The sequence below is a fragment of the Aquarana catesbeiana genome, linkage group LG01 (genome assembly GCF_042186555.1).
Source record: "Aquarana catesbeiana isolate 2022-GZ linkage group LG01, ASM4218655v1, whole genome shotgun sequence".
Taxonomy (NCBI): domain Eukaryota; kingdom Metazoa; phylum Chordata; class Amphibia; order Anura; family Ranidae; genus Aquarana; species Aquarana catesbeiana.
Window position 1 is genome coordinate 209,666,305 of NC_133324.1, and position 14,494 is coordinate 209,680,798.

General features: G+C 37.6%; 1 protein-coding gene across 3 annotated transcripts in view; it reads right to left on the reverse strand.

Moving 5' to 3' along the window:
- The window catches only part of ZNF608 (zinc finger protein 608), a 113,143-nt gene that overhangs the window by 58,827 nt on the left and 39,822 nt on the right, over positions 1-14,494 (reverse strand). For all 3 annotated transcript variants that reach the window (XM_073624751.1, XM_073624770.1, XM_073624762.1), the window contains exon 3: positions 10,966-11,218. In XM_073624751.1, coding sequence (XP_073480852.1) covers positions 10,966-11,218 — 253 coding nt within the window. The remainder of the gene's footprint in view (positions 1-10,965; positions 11,219-14,494) is intronic.

Sequence of the window (14,494 nt, forward strand, 5' to 3'; positions counted from 1 at the left end):
TGTACAGTACCCTGTCGCTGAGAACCAGCGCGATGGGTTCGTGCTGGAAATATTCTCGCAGCCGCGTACTGTAGTTTGTACAAAAGTCCTATGCTTTTGTGTACACACGATCGGACTTTGCTCCATCAGACTTTTGTTGCCGGAAAGTTTGTCTGTTCGCACAGCCAACATAAGTCCGATGGTAACAGAAAAAGTTTGTCTGCTGGAGCGTACACACGGTCGGATGTTGCTCCAAAACAGCTAATTTGCATGTTTGTTGTCAAAAAGTCAGATCGTGTGTACGGGCCTTAAGACTGAGAACCGAGTGATCAAACACCACCGATCACTCGGTTCTCAGTGCTCTCTGAGCAGAGAGCTGGTGACTCTCAGTCATTGCTGTCTGGTCTGCCCCCCACGCTAACTGGAGTGCTGTGCTGTGGAGGGGGTGGAAGTGGCCGGCTTAGACCATCTGGGGCTCCCTGAGAGGCTGAGCTGGGTGCCATGTCAGGCATGTGGGTGGATATCGAATTAACTGTCGCAATTTCATCAGAGCCTGGACTGGCTCTGTGATGTCACCTGGCAGCAGGCTTCAGCCCACTGTCTGCTAAAAACAGGTCACAGGCATGCAGAACAAACTGCACTCCTGTGATCCACAAGAGAAGTATAGCCAAACAAGCTTTGGACTTCTTTAAAAAAAAAGGGATGCAATATGTAAATGTACATTGGATCTTTAACCTTTAATGTTGTCCTTCAATTTATAATGCACTTGTCTTTTCTGGCAAGAAAACTGTTCATTATGACAGAAAAAGTTGCAATGCTTTTTTGGCTTCTAACCAAGATTTAAGTGCCTCTCATGATCATCACATATATAGATAATAAATGACTATAGATTCACATTTTGAAATGTCAAGACATGAGCTGAAAATGTTAAAAAATACTGTATCCAAGTAGATATGATCACTACATACAAAAGCAGATTTTTTTTATATGAATAAGTCAGTTGGTTAGTAATAGAATACTGACTTATTTAAGGGTGTTAAATATCAAGTGATTATATTACAAATGTACCCATTTTATACATTTTTACATTTATTCTGATCAACCTATTATGCAAATGGATTTTCTTAATAAACAGTGCAAGCAGCAGAATACAAATCAGCCTATAGCCCTCAGAGTTCATATTGTTCAAGCAAAACCAACGCAAGATTAATTCTGGTTGGTTGCTAAGAGTACTTCACTTTGCACTTATTTTTTTATTGAAGTCTAACCATCCTAAATTATTAGGTTTGGTGCTTAAGTACATCAGGGCTGTCAAATAAATAAATTGGTCAGACAGTTTTGCCATTTACTTACAGAAGAGGTTCTAATTGTTCCATATATTTTAGCACAAAACACTACCCTGCATAAGCCATATGCGTAGTACAGATGGCATAAAACAACATCAATTCTGCAGTTAGGATAAAGAAAAAAAATATAGGAGTCAAAGTCTCCTAGCTTCTATTGATTTTATAATATAACATTTCAATATAATGTACTCACAGTCTAAGTACTCAATACCCTCTTAATGGCTTTCATGAGTAATTTTATAAACATTAAATCTCTGTCATTAGTTATAACAACAAAGTACTCATGGTAGAAAGAGAAAATGGACACAAAACAAGATCAAATAAAAGATGAACTGACGCTTAGAAAACATTGTTGTGATGTAAAGGTATCCAAAAGCAAAAATACCATAACTGCATCTATAATTCTTTCAGGTTGTTGTTATGGTAATACCAAAAACAGAATTGTCTAACAAAATACTCGGTTCTCTATTAGTTCCTTCTTTTAGCAATACCTTATGGCATATATCTTTGCCTTTATTCATTAAACAGAAAAAGCTTTTATGAAATTGAGTACACTTGCTATACTGCGCACTGCTCAATGATCTGAGGAAATATGGTCCGTATATGCGGATATTTTGATTTATCAATTGATATTTTGATATATCAAATGCCATTTAGAGTTAAAAGTTACATCTAACATATCTTGGAAGATTTAGGTCTTAAGATTACAACTCCTCTAAATAAATATCCAACCCTTTTAAGGCTTAATGTACACGGGACGTTTTTACAACCTCTCCTTAACGACTTAACTTGACAGATAGTAACCCACGTTTAAAACGTCCATTTTGCCGCATTTACATGCCATGTTTAGCAGTGTTTAGCCGTGTTTAGAAGTGTTTGGCACTTGAAATGCCTCTAATCTCAGCGTCTGAACTAATTTTTTTTGCTTTCCAAAAAAGACCTCAAAGCTTAACTGCCTAAAAACGACATTAAACGAACCTGTGTAAATGTACACATAAGATAACATTGGATGAGTTCAGGGGCAGCTGAAAAAAGCATCCAAATGCCTCTGAATGTCCATTTACCAGCAGCAGTGTACATGAGACCTTAATGTTTTTTTCTTCACAGAGGTGAGTGGATAGCATGCACCTTTACTCCCTCAGCTGACCAGGCACACAATATTATCTCATACATGTTTTAGCAACTTCCCTTACCTTATCCTTCTAGATTATCAGATAATTGGTACAGAGTCCTTCTGTCTTTTGGTATTTCTTAGTCCTCATGAACATTGGGCGTTATAAAAACACCAGTAGCATTAGATGTAGAAAACTAGCTGTAGAATGATTTTTGCAGTAATGTTTTGCCGTGTTTTTTAGTGTTTTTTAGCGTTTGTGTTTTTTAGCAAAACTATACTCCCAAAAAAGCTTAAGGCTTAAAAATGCTTGTAAACATTGAATAGCTGCATTTTACCACTTTTATTTGCATTTTTACAACTGAAAAACTCCTCTTCAATTGCAGTAGTTCTGAGTTTTATTTCCCGCCTGAAAATGCCCCTGTCAAAAAACACTGATATAAGCCTGTGTCCATGGACACATAGAATAACATGCTGGGAGGTTTACTGGTTGTTGAAAAAAATTCCTGACACCCAAAACAGCAAAAATGCCCAGTGTGCACAAGGCCTTATTATTGCTTTCAAATCAGACAATATTCCAGTGTATTTATTTGGTATCGACGAACAGTACTGAACAACAACACAATCAGGCAGGCTGGAAAACCTTGACCACTGCTTGTGTTTCTCTGCTATTTCTCCACTTGGATCTCCCTCCCTCCTCTATTGCCTTAGACAGGTGCACTTGCATGAATAAAGTGTCTCTGTCTAGGGATAATACCTGCCCAGAAAACATCATGAGCTAGTCAGTTTGTGAATGCAAAACTTTTGGCTAGCTCAGAATGAGTGCAACAATTCATACAATTACTATGCTTTCCCCCATAGAACAAAGCACATGTAGCACTTGACCCAATGTCAAATTGTGCAGTGAATCCAGAGCTAGCGTGGCCAATAATGCCTTCACTGTCTGACCAGACTGCTCTGTAACAGACCAATAGTGTGCCTAGCCAAGACAAGCACTGTCACAATGCAAGTAGAGGGAGAGCGACTGTCTCTGAAAAATTCTACAGGTGGACTCACAGCAGATGGGAGTGAATCAAGTGAGCTCTGTTGGAGCAGAACAAAAATGTGCAGTAAATAAACATGTAAGAGAAAGGAGCATGTCAGCACTCTCCTCCCATTGAAACACATATGCAGATCACTGTCAGCAGCACAGAGCTTTATGATACCTACAAAGTAAGTGCAGGACATAAATAAAGCCAAAAAAAAGAGAATACATATCTAAAAATATATTTATGACTATGTAGAGGTGGCTTTGCATCAGAGCTTTGCCTGAACAAGATACAGACAAATCGGGCCCCTGGCAGGGATGGAGCTGACAGGCAGGTATGCAATATGTAAATATTTTCTACCTTGCATTGCGTTTTCTGTGAAAAAAGCAATGCAAGGTATTTCTACATGTACAGTATGTATAGACAGGTATTACATTTTTCACTTTTAATGAGGCTTATTTAAAGAGATCTTGTCACCAACTTGTACAATTGCAAGTAAAAGAAAAGAAGCACAAAGTATTTTAAATGGCTTATTTGCCATGTTTTTCCTTTCTAACTCATTTGTATTCACTTGAATTGTGCCTTTAAACTTGATAGAAGAATTGACTAGTCAATTCCTTAGCACAGTACCCTCTCTTCCTGCACATCATAGCTATCTTTTCTTCTGGGGGTGTCTAATTACTAACAGCATATATAAAACATTTTAAGTTTTTCCATGATGGTACTAATTTATCCAGGTTATAGTATATCTAGAAGTAGTTAGCCACATTTAATTGGGCATGATGTGTAATGCTGAAGAGCTTTTGGAGCTAACAAAGCCACTTCTTCAGTTCTAGTGTATGTCAGAAGAAAACTCAGCATTTATATTGACACCTCAACCCAATCACCATGGAATGTGTAGATGTTGATTGTTCAAGAATAGGATGGGAGGTGGGGAAATTTTAGAACCATTCCTTAGGTAGCTGCTGGGGAAGGAAGTCAGTCAAATGCTATAGTTAATTTATCTGCTGACATCACATCCAACATGGTAGAACCCCCCTCCTCTCCCCTTCCCCCACAGCAGTCTCAGGGCTTTTAGATTTCTATACAAAGGAAGCTTTTAGAAGTAAATAACATATATAAAATAGAATATTTTTTGTTCAAACAAATGGCACCAGGAACTCTTTAAGGCTACAGAAATTTGAGAAAAACAAAAATGTATACACACATACATGCACACTCACTTATATGTACACATGCATGTCACTTAGAAAAAAGAAAAACCATATGCATTAGACTGATATACAATACATTACCATAATGTAGACATTTCTCTTTGAAAAATAAACTAATGTAACTCTAAACATATGCTTCCCTGCTCTCCATCTTTCCATGAAGGGAAATGAGAAACACAGCAGCATGTGACAAGTTGAGTAACAGGTCTCATTTAATAGGAAGCTCCTCCAGAGTATTAGGTTTCCAAGCTTATGTCTAACAAGAGAAACAACTGGATTTAGTGGAGGTCAGAGAACCCTCAAAAGTACAGGGTTTTTATTTTGAATCACAGTTCCTGGAGCTGAACAAAATTTTGTGTTCATAGTAACTGTAAACAGGCAATTGAAGCACAGCTCAAAGCTATCATGTGGTTCAGGATCCCCTTGGCCCAAATACAGACACATTTTAATTAGCAGTAAACAACTCATTTACATAACTTCAAACAGTGCAATTGGTTTTGCACAGATGAAGTGGAATAGACACAACAGCAGTTAACATCTATGCTGATCAGAGATCATGTAAAAAATTCAGTGCTCAAAGATTTGCAGAAAGAAGAAATAAAGCAGACAGGATTCTAATAATAGGAATATTTTTAAACTACATTGTGTTGACTTTTGATTAGTTAGAAAATTCAATGTGCAAAAAACTAAAAAAAAACAAACTACAAGGACCAGGATAAGAATTTAAGAGGCCAGATATACTAATAATAATAATGACCAGAGCACTAAAAACAGGCTGGGTGGAGGTAATCCTAAAGAAAATCTGACTACACATATTCCTGCAATGCCATGTGTGCCCCAAATGTTGCAGTGCAAATGTTATGGAAATTCGTCTATGCATCTGCAAACAATTTTACATAGTGTTTTCTTGTGCCAATGAACTTTTAAAACAAAGCACATGAAAAGGTAAGGAAACCCAAAACATCCTCAGACAGTTTTATATGTGAACAGAAGATTTTACATTTCTTCCAAGTCAGACATTTGCTTTTTACTTCTAAGCAGCATGAATGTCTCATTTTCTAGAAGAAAGCCCTGAAGGGCAATAGCAAGTCACTTGAATTACAGAGATGTCTGAAACAACTAGCTACAGTTTGACACAGCAACAACTTATTTGTCATTTAACAACCAGTTCTACTCAGATCCCTATAATCATTCTTTGCAGCAAAAAGCAGAGAGCATTTAAATAGATTGCGGTGGGCTGGGAAGTGATTGAAACTTTCTTCTCGTATGGTAAACACAGTACAGAAGGAGCTTGAAAATGGTGTCATTGATCTTTGTCGACTGGAAAGATAGCCATTAGAGGAAGTACTGTATATTACAAAGCAATTATCATTTTCCCCCATTTCATTCTGCAACATTTTGATAACATTGACTATTTAGTATAGATATCAGTGTTTTCTATTCAATCCCTTACATGAGCAGATATGTGCACAGTAATTAATAATTCCTGCCTTTTTTGCCAGTGATGCAGCCTTTCCTGAACCAGGTAGTAAACATCTAAAAATTAAGTGTTTTGCACCCAAAACATTTAACAACTCATGGACCTCCTATTGACCTCATACACATGCACTTCCCAAACTCCCCTTTCTGTTCTTATATTGATCTTCTAATGTCTACTTTATTTATAACCTCATCCCATGCACACTTAAAAGATTTCTCTCAACTGCTGCCATTTTCTAGAAGTATCTTATCTAACCCAATAATCCTGCCACCACCTTCTAATATTAAAAATCCCTTTCCAACCCATATCTACAAAACTGCTCATCCATCTTCCCCTTTATTCTAATGATCAATCTTTCTTACCTATTATATCTAACCATTTTCAGATAGAATACAAGCCCATTCAGGAAAAGTTATTTTCCCATCTGGTTTTAGGGTTTTGCAAGGATTTAATTTCAAGTTTTTGAATTGCATCTAATGTTTTTAAATACCCTGCTGAATAGGTTTGCACAGCCTATTGCATTAGGGTGTGCACCCCAAAGCTCAAACACACATGCCTTTCTCTGCAGCCTTCACTGCACTGCACAGTGAATGAATGGGAAGTGCTTTGTGCTGAGCGGCTGCCTGTTCATTCACAAACTGAAGCATAGTAAACACAGTTAACTATGCTTCAGTTATGAATGAACACAGTGAGTGAGTGTGTTCACTGTGTTAATTTAGAAAAGGAAGGCACTGGTAAATTACAAATTTACTACCCCCTGCCCCCACACTCTATCCTGAAACATCCCCCCACAGCAGCTGGGGGGAGGAAGTCAGCAGCGCTGCAGGCGGGGAAGCCAACACAGGGAAAGCCCAGGCAGTAGAGGGAATTGGCACTACACGTAGTGATTAGGGTGTGCCCAGGCTTACCTGGCACACCCCCTGCACACGCCTATGCCCTGCTGCATAATACATTGGCACTTTATAAAAAGGTAACAGTTCTCTAATTCTACTGAAAAAGTGTGCGCAGCTTTGTCTGATGAAACAATTGCACAATTAATTATCACATTGTGCAATTCATGAACAAGTAAATAGGATTTGTGACTTGTGTGAATTATTCTGGTAAATGGACATTTGAATATTCAGACTTGAAAAGTCTCATTGTGTCAGTTTCTCCAGACCTTGAGGACTCTATGACCTGCAGTTTTTTGTTTTTTTTTAGGCGCCTGAAGCTTGTAAACTAAAACCATCCATAGATGGATCGACATTGATAGACTTCTGTGCTACCAGCCTTCTGGATTTTTTGCATTTTTGCTAAAGCCACCAGCAGTAATCATTGGGTTCTGCCAGCAGGGAAGGTTCCCCGCTGCCAAAACACAATAGTACTACAGGAGAAATTTCCCTATCAACACGTAGTTGCAGAAAAGAAAGTTTAATAATTTATGGCTTGCTTAACTCCCTGTATTAGTTAATCTATTACACAACATCACATGTTTCCTCTCTAGATAGGACAACAATAATTATATTATCATCAGGAAGCATTCTGAATAAATGTGCATAGATGAAGTATTAGGAAACATATAATGGCTTTTAATGGCCTAATATAATTAGTCACTACATAAATTATATCACAAAGGATAGAGGAAATTATAATCTCTGTTTGAATATGAAGCTGTTTTGGTTTCCCATTGCAATAATTCAAAATGGGAAATTTAACGAAATTTCATAACTGATCCAAGTATGCATCAAATAAAAATCATGTGTTATGGAGATGAAAAAAAATAGCCATTTTTAATTTGCTACAGCCACCCTAAAATGCTTGGAAACTACATCCTAACCACTAGGTTAAGTGTCCCTTCCCCAAACTAGTAAAAGTACCAGGAATAATTCTGGCTTGATCCCAATGCTAAGTGAAATGCTTTAATTGCAGCAACATGGGAATTCTTCTGCTGTCTCAGATGTTTCAGCATTATTCCATTGCAGACTACAAAGCACACGAGTATTTGCTGCTGGCACATCTGTAAATAGAAATGGTCCGGCACACAAGAAGCACTCTTTAATTCAGTGAAGGTCAGAAGTTTAGTTTATTCAACTGGAACAACTCCTTCAAAAGCTAACCTACTTTTTCTTCTCTATAGTAAACTATTGTTTATCTCAGCACTGGCTAGTGAGCAGAAAGGTTAAATCTACAGTTTTTATTAATGCCTGTGCCATAGAACCAAGTCAAGTGCACATTCTTAAAAAAAGGTGAACATAGTGGAACATACATTTTGAAAAGAAACCCAAGGATCAGTAATATTTAAATAATTCAGAATTTCAAAAATAAATAAGGTTAATGTGACTGAATATACTGCTACTCTCCCACAAACTATTGCAGCCTTTTAAAAAGCAGGAAAGCTGCTAGCTAGACAGCACCTATCATATGCTATATTGTGCAATCAATTCAATCTTGGGTCCCTGTGACCCAGGGCCATCTTTAATATTGATTGGACCCTGGGCAAACATTTTCTTTCCCCCCTCCCTTCCATGCAATATCGCTCTCCACCTGCCTGCACACCATGGAGTGGGGTGGTGAGGGGACCCATCAATAGACAGAAAACCCCCAGGGATCCTAGAACTCCTGGGATTAGTAGCAGTGCTGGGAGAGGGGATGGTGTGACCAATGGCAATGCTGATTTTTTTACCGACTACCCATATAAAGAGGAGTTTTAACACCGGCCACCAATGTAATAGGGGTTTATACTGACCACTAATGTAATAGAGGCATTCACAGTAACCACCATGTAAGGACTGGGACACTTGCCACTAGTGTGAATAAAAGGATTGTACACCAAGCCCCAATGTAATGAGAAGATTTACACTGACCATCAATGTAAAGAGGATTTACACTGACCACTAATGTAATAGGAGCATTCACAGTAACCACCAATGTAAGGAGGAATTTACAATGACCACTAATGTAAGGGGAACCTTCATACTGTGAATGAAAGGATTCTACACCAAGCCCCAATTTAATGAGAAGATTTACACTGACCACCAATGTAACTGAGACATTTAGCCTGTGTTCACATTTGTGTGTGTCAGGAATGCATGCAAAATCACTTTCCTGACACCACAGAAACATACTGCCCATTAGCAGATATACAGCAGTGCCATTATTTGTTAATGACACCCTCACGCATCTGCTGAGATGTGCTGTGGCACCGTGTGATTTTGAAAAAGCGTTAGGGACTTTCTTCTGCATTTCTAGTGCATAGAGCAGCCCATTGAAATAATTGGGCTGCTCTGCACATGACCTACATCTTTATCCACCCTGTCAGTACACCCTTGCATACTAAAACCGCTAATAACCTCTGCACCCCAAACCTCCCCCATCTTCTCCACTCCAACCCTCCACCACATTAACTCTACCTGCCTCCTCTGCTCATCTTTTCACCTTCCTTACCTCTATACATCTCCTCTTTGCTCACCTGTGCACCCAAACTGTAATTCCTTCTCTGCCTACCTCTGCACACCCCACACTACCCTTACCCCACCATTTTGCTTACCTTTGCAGAATAGGCTGATGTTAGGCTGAATGACCACAGTTGTAGGCAGGACTTTCAAGCATGCCCCTTTGTCTCCCCAGTGGGCAGAATTCAGTATAGGTGATGGTGGATATGACCTCAGGGGGGCCTGATATACATATGAATGCTGCCTCTATTTACATATGAATGCGGCAAGTCTGTGGCTATTTACATATGAATGCGGTCACTACTTACATATCAATGTCAGTTATTTGCATGTAAACACTGAGCCTGCAGGTGAGTCATCTGCACACAATAGGGCAGAGCTGCTAACATTAGTAGCAGCACTTCACACAGATATCGGGACACAGCACAAGACTAAAACTTCAACGGACAAGGGAATTTAAACTAGGACAGTTGGCAAGTATGAGGTAGCTGCTTTGGACCCCACAACAATGACAGGGCCCAGAGCAACTCTCCCTTTTACCTTGCCTTAAAGACGGCCCTGCTGTGACCCATGTAAAAAAAAAGTGATTCACTTGCTTCAAAGCATTTTATAAACTAAGGAAACTCAAGGCAAACAGTTAAATACACATATATAGTATACATTAAGTACATATATATATGTACATACACTGTATACAAGCTTCCAACTGTTTTTGTAATACTTGTTAAATCACTTGCCTTCATAACACATTTTTATACACAAAACCCACATAGCAACAGACTTTCTAGCAAAAAAGTAAAAAAGAACACCCTGGTATCAATGCCACTCAGTCTATTTTACATTGTCAACACACAGAATATATACCAAAAGGTTCAAATATATGAATATTTTTTTAGAAGCCTATATAGCCAGTATTAAATGTGTCATAAAAGTAATTCAATGACTGCAGTGCTGGAAATGATAATAAGTTGAATCATTACAAAAAACACCTAGCCACCATTAAAGGGGGCACACTACTCACAATACATTAGTGATTAAACCACACAAGATTACATTACATTAACAAATGGCTTAGGACCATTTCAGTATCTATGAAACAATGTAAGCAATGTAATAATCAACATCAGCAGGACAGTTTTTGCTCAATACAGGTAACAGAATTTTCCAAAAATTTCAACTATGTCTGAATGGATATAGAATATTTCTGTATAAATTAATTATGTAATTTATAACTACAGAATGCAACAATGGGAATTTTACTTAGAGATTAAAGTCTGAGCAAAATACATCATCAGGGACTTTTAAAATATAAACATGTATAACGCATTTAAAACAATGTTTTCATTTTTGCAAGCATGAAAATATTAAACACATACCTTCTTCAGTTTCATGCCAGACGATCCCTTCCAAGTTGACACTGGTTCCTGGTTCACAAGGCCCAAGGCAGTCTGGTTCTGTTACTACTCCTACATCACATGTGTTTACACCAACTGATCGAGTCCGTACTAATAACTGCTCCACTGGTGCAGCAATGGTTGCAGATGGTGAAAAGTAAGATGGCAGAATCTGAGGTGAGATGCTGCTGGAAACTGGCGGTGGAGGGGCAGGCACTGTAAACAAGGGATCAACCTGACAAAATAAAGGATATGTTTTTCAGTATAAAATTCCTTTTAATGTAACTGTAATACATTATAAATAACTATGCTTGTTGAGCAGATAAAACAATTTTAAGGTATGAGGCATAGTCTTCTCCTCTTGGTGAAATTAGTTTACGTTTGGTAGGAATAACTGATGTGCTACCCATTGCACCAATCATATTGATTTCAGCTGTCACTTTTCTGGCACAGATTTGAAAATAAAAGCTACTGGGGCAAAACATTGCATATATAGAATCTCAAAAGTAAGTTTATCGACAGATGGCAAGAGCTAACAAAAAAAAAAAAAGCTACTGATAGATAGCAAATACCCAATATTAAGGATAAAAACAACTTACAGAGGAAGAAATATACATCACATACCAATATGTGCTACATACCAATGTTATAAGATAACAATGTTACATAACAATTTTAACAGTGTGCTGTATAACAATGCTATTTATTTTTCCTTTTAGGGCTGCAGGTTTGCCCACTCAATGAAACTGTGAGCACTGCTGCATTGCTGATATCGTATCTCAGCAGGAACTAAGCAGAACGATTTGGTTGTTTACCACTCCTAAATATCTTATCTAATATGTTTTAAAGCCAGTTTAATTCTCAATTCTTTACAGTCCTGTACAATTATAGGTTATATGTCTAAAATATTTTTTGCATCAGAATGCCTAAAATAAATGTTTCTTTTACTGGAAATGTGTTTCTTACCCTCCCAGTCTATTGCTGTATGCTGGAATTAATGAGGCACTAGGATATGTTGTACTGTCTTACTTTCAGCACACACTCTGACCTCCCATGGAAATGAGAAGGTGTGTTGTCTAAGAAGGGTTTAATGATTCAAACAGGTACCAAGTTGGTGGCATTTACTGCTCAGGGGTGAATGTGCCTTACTTTATAAATGTTAAGTGTGAACAAATATTACACTGCTCCACACTTACTATTTTCCGAAAGATCATGAAAGCCATGTGCCTATTAAATAATGATTTCTCCTGGAATGTTACAGTTCCTCCAAGAAAAATAGTAACTGCTTTACATGAATAAAGCTACTGTCAACATTCACAAAATACATTCAAAAGTTTCACACTTGTTAGAACAGCATTTGAGATGAAGCATTTATCTTGAGAGAAGCATACTTGCTGAAGAAAAGCTTTAACAACTGCTTAAAAGAGATAAAATTTTGGTAATATCCAGAGAGCTGCTAAAGTATAGAATAAATGTGCACTTGTCAGTATGCTAAACATGCTCTTATGCTTACACAATCCTAGCTGACTGATTGTGGTGAATAACCGATCAGTGGGTGAGATTTTTCTAGTTAAACATTGGTAAAATTGGTAAAATCGTTACTAATGCTAGCCATGTGTGCATATAATCTAATAGATTTCTCCACCCACACTGTTTAAGAATCTCTACTGGGAATCTTCTTTGGTTTTGTTTGACATGCGTCAGTTATAGGTGGGGACAGTGGCTACTGGTGAGGGCACACACTTTACACCTTTGCTGCCATAGTGCTATATGCTGGGTGTCCAGTGTGCCCCTGTACCTTTAAGGAGGGGTGGGTTCCCCCCAGGCTTACCTGCCCTCTATCTATTCATTATTAAGTATGTGCTTCTGCTATGGAGGCTCTCACAAATTTGGGACAGCACATAATACTGGGGTGCCATGAAGTGGGCATGTATTTGTAAATGTGTGCAAACGAAATCCTTTTTTTTTTAACACAAACTGTCAGACAGGGTAATTCAGTGGGTTGCAGGCTGATTGGTAAGTTGAGCTGGGAACTGTCTTTGGTTTTGTTTGATAAGAATCTCTCCTTGTCTGCTGATTATTGAATTCAGAATGCTGCCATGCCTACAGCTGTCTGAATGCCCATACAGTGACTGCATCTGATGGGCTGCAGTTCTTTGAACTGGGTGGTGCCGACAGGCCACCCACAGCTCAATGGCTAGCTTTAGCTTATTCTTTGAGACATAAACAGGCACCACTGACCAATACAGGTGCTTAGGTTTATAAAAATGTGTTTGTCATCTGCATCTTCCAAAAATAATTTGATAGGTACCTTAGGAATAAATATTCTAAGGTTATCAAAAAATAAACAAAAACAAAACAAATTGGTAAATTAAAATGTAATCTGATGTCCACCAGATGCATAAGTACAACTGAACAGCATGTCAAGGTTAAAACATAATAACTGTAAACCAATTTAGAATTAGTTATATAAAATAACCTTGCAAAATCTTCATTGTACAGTAGTTCTAAAAATAAAAAAGTAATATACAATATTATTGATGCTTTATTTAGCAAAATATGTTTAAACACAATTAACCATTTAGATGTTATTAAAAGAAAACAAAAAGGTATAATATAAAACACATTTTAGGAAAGAATAAAGATCAAGTAATTAAATGGCAGAAATATTACAAGCCAATGAAGGAATTATGGTTTCAAAAGGCATGTGGAACAAACTGTTTCTAAGCTACATATTTGTCAAGAGATATGCTAATTTATTTTATTTTACAAGCTGTTCGAAGAAAACATATAGCAAACCATATTGGTTTCCTGAAGAGGATAAACATGGAAGTGAGCCAAGGTGAAGACATTATGAACTGCCTCTGGCAATTATTTTTTTCCTCATATATGTATATATTCTTTCATGTATTAAAAGAAGAAACAGATACACAGTAGAAAGCAAAAGACTACAGTTTATCAAGTATGATTTATAAGCCACACTGATTTAGCTGTAGGATAACACCACTGTCTAATTATGAGTAGTCAGAAAACAGCTACGTGAACACATCAATTATGGGCGACTGCCAAAAGCCCTTGAGATCTGGGAGATTAGCATCCAATCCTCTGTTTTACAAGCTTGCATCATACAGAATATTAATAAGAATAGGGATGAGCCATTGCATTCTAGCCGCTGAAACAAGACATTCTTTTCTGTTTTCAGCTACATTGGGTCCATAACAGGACTGGCATAACTTTTTAAGTGAGGATCTGCCAATATTGCTGAAACAGCTTTTACAGACATTAGAGAAAATGTAAAAAGTCTGTACACTCAATACTTGGCCACAAAACCAAGATGCAAAATAGATTGAGCATAAAAGAGCCCAGTTGCCTTTAAGATCTATTTTAATCATTATTAGTATGCACAATGATTATATAGGTTAGCAACCATTTTAACTTTGAAATGAACCACATCTTTTCACACATGTACATTTCTGTCCCATGTTGTCACTGCTTCTCTCAGCATGCCTGA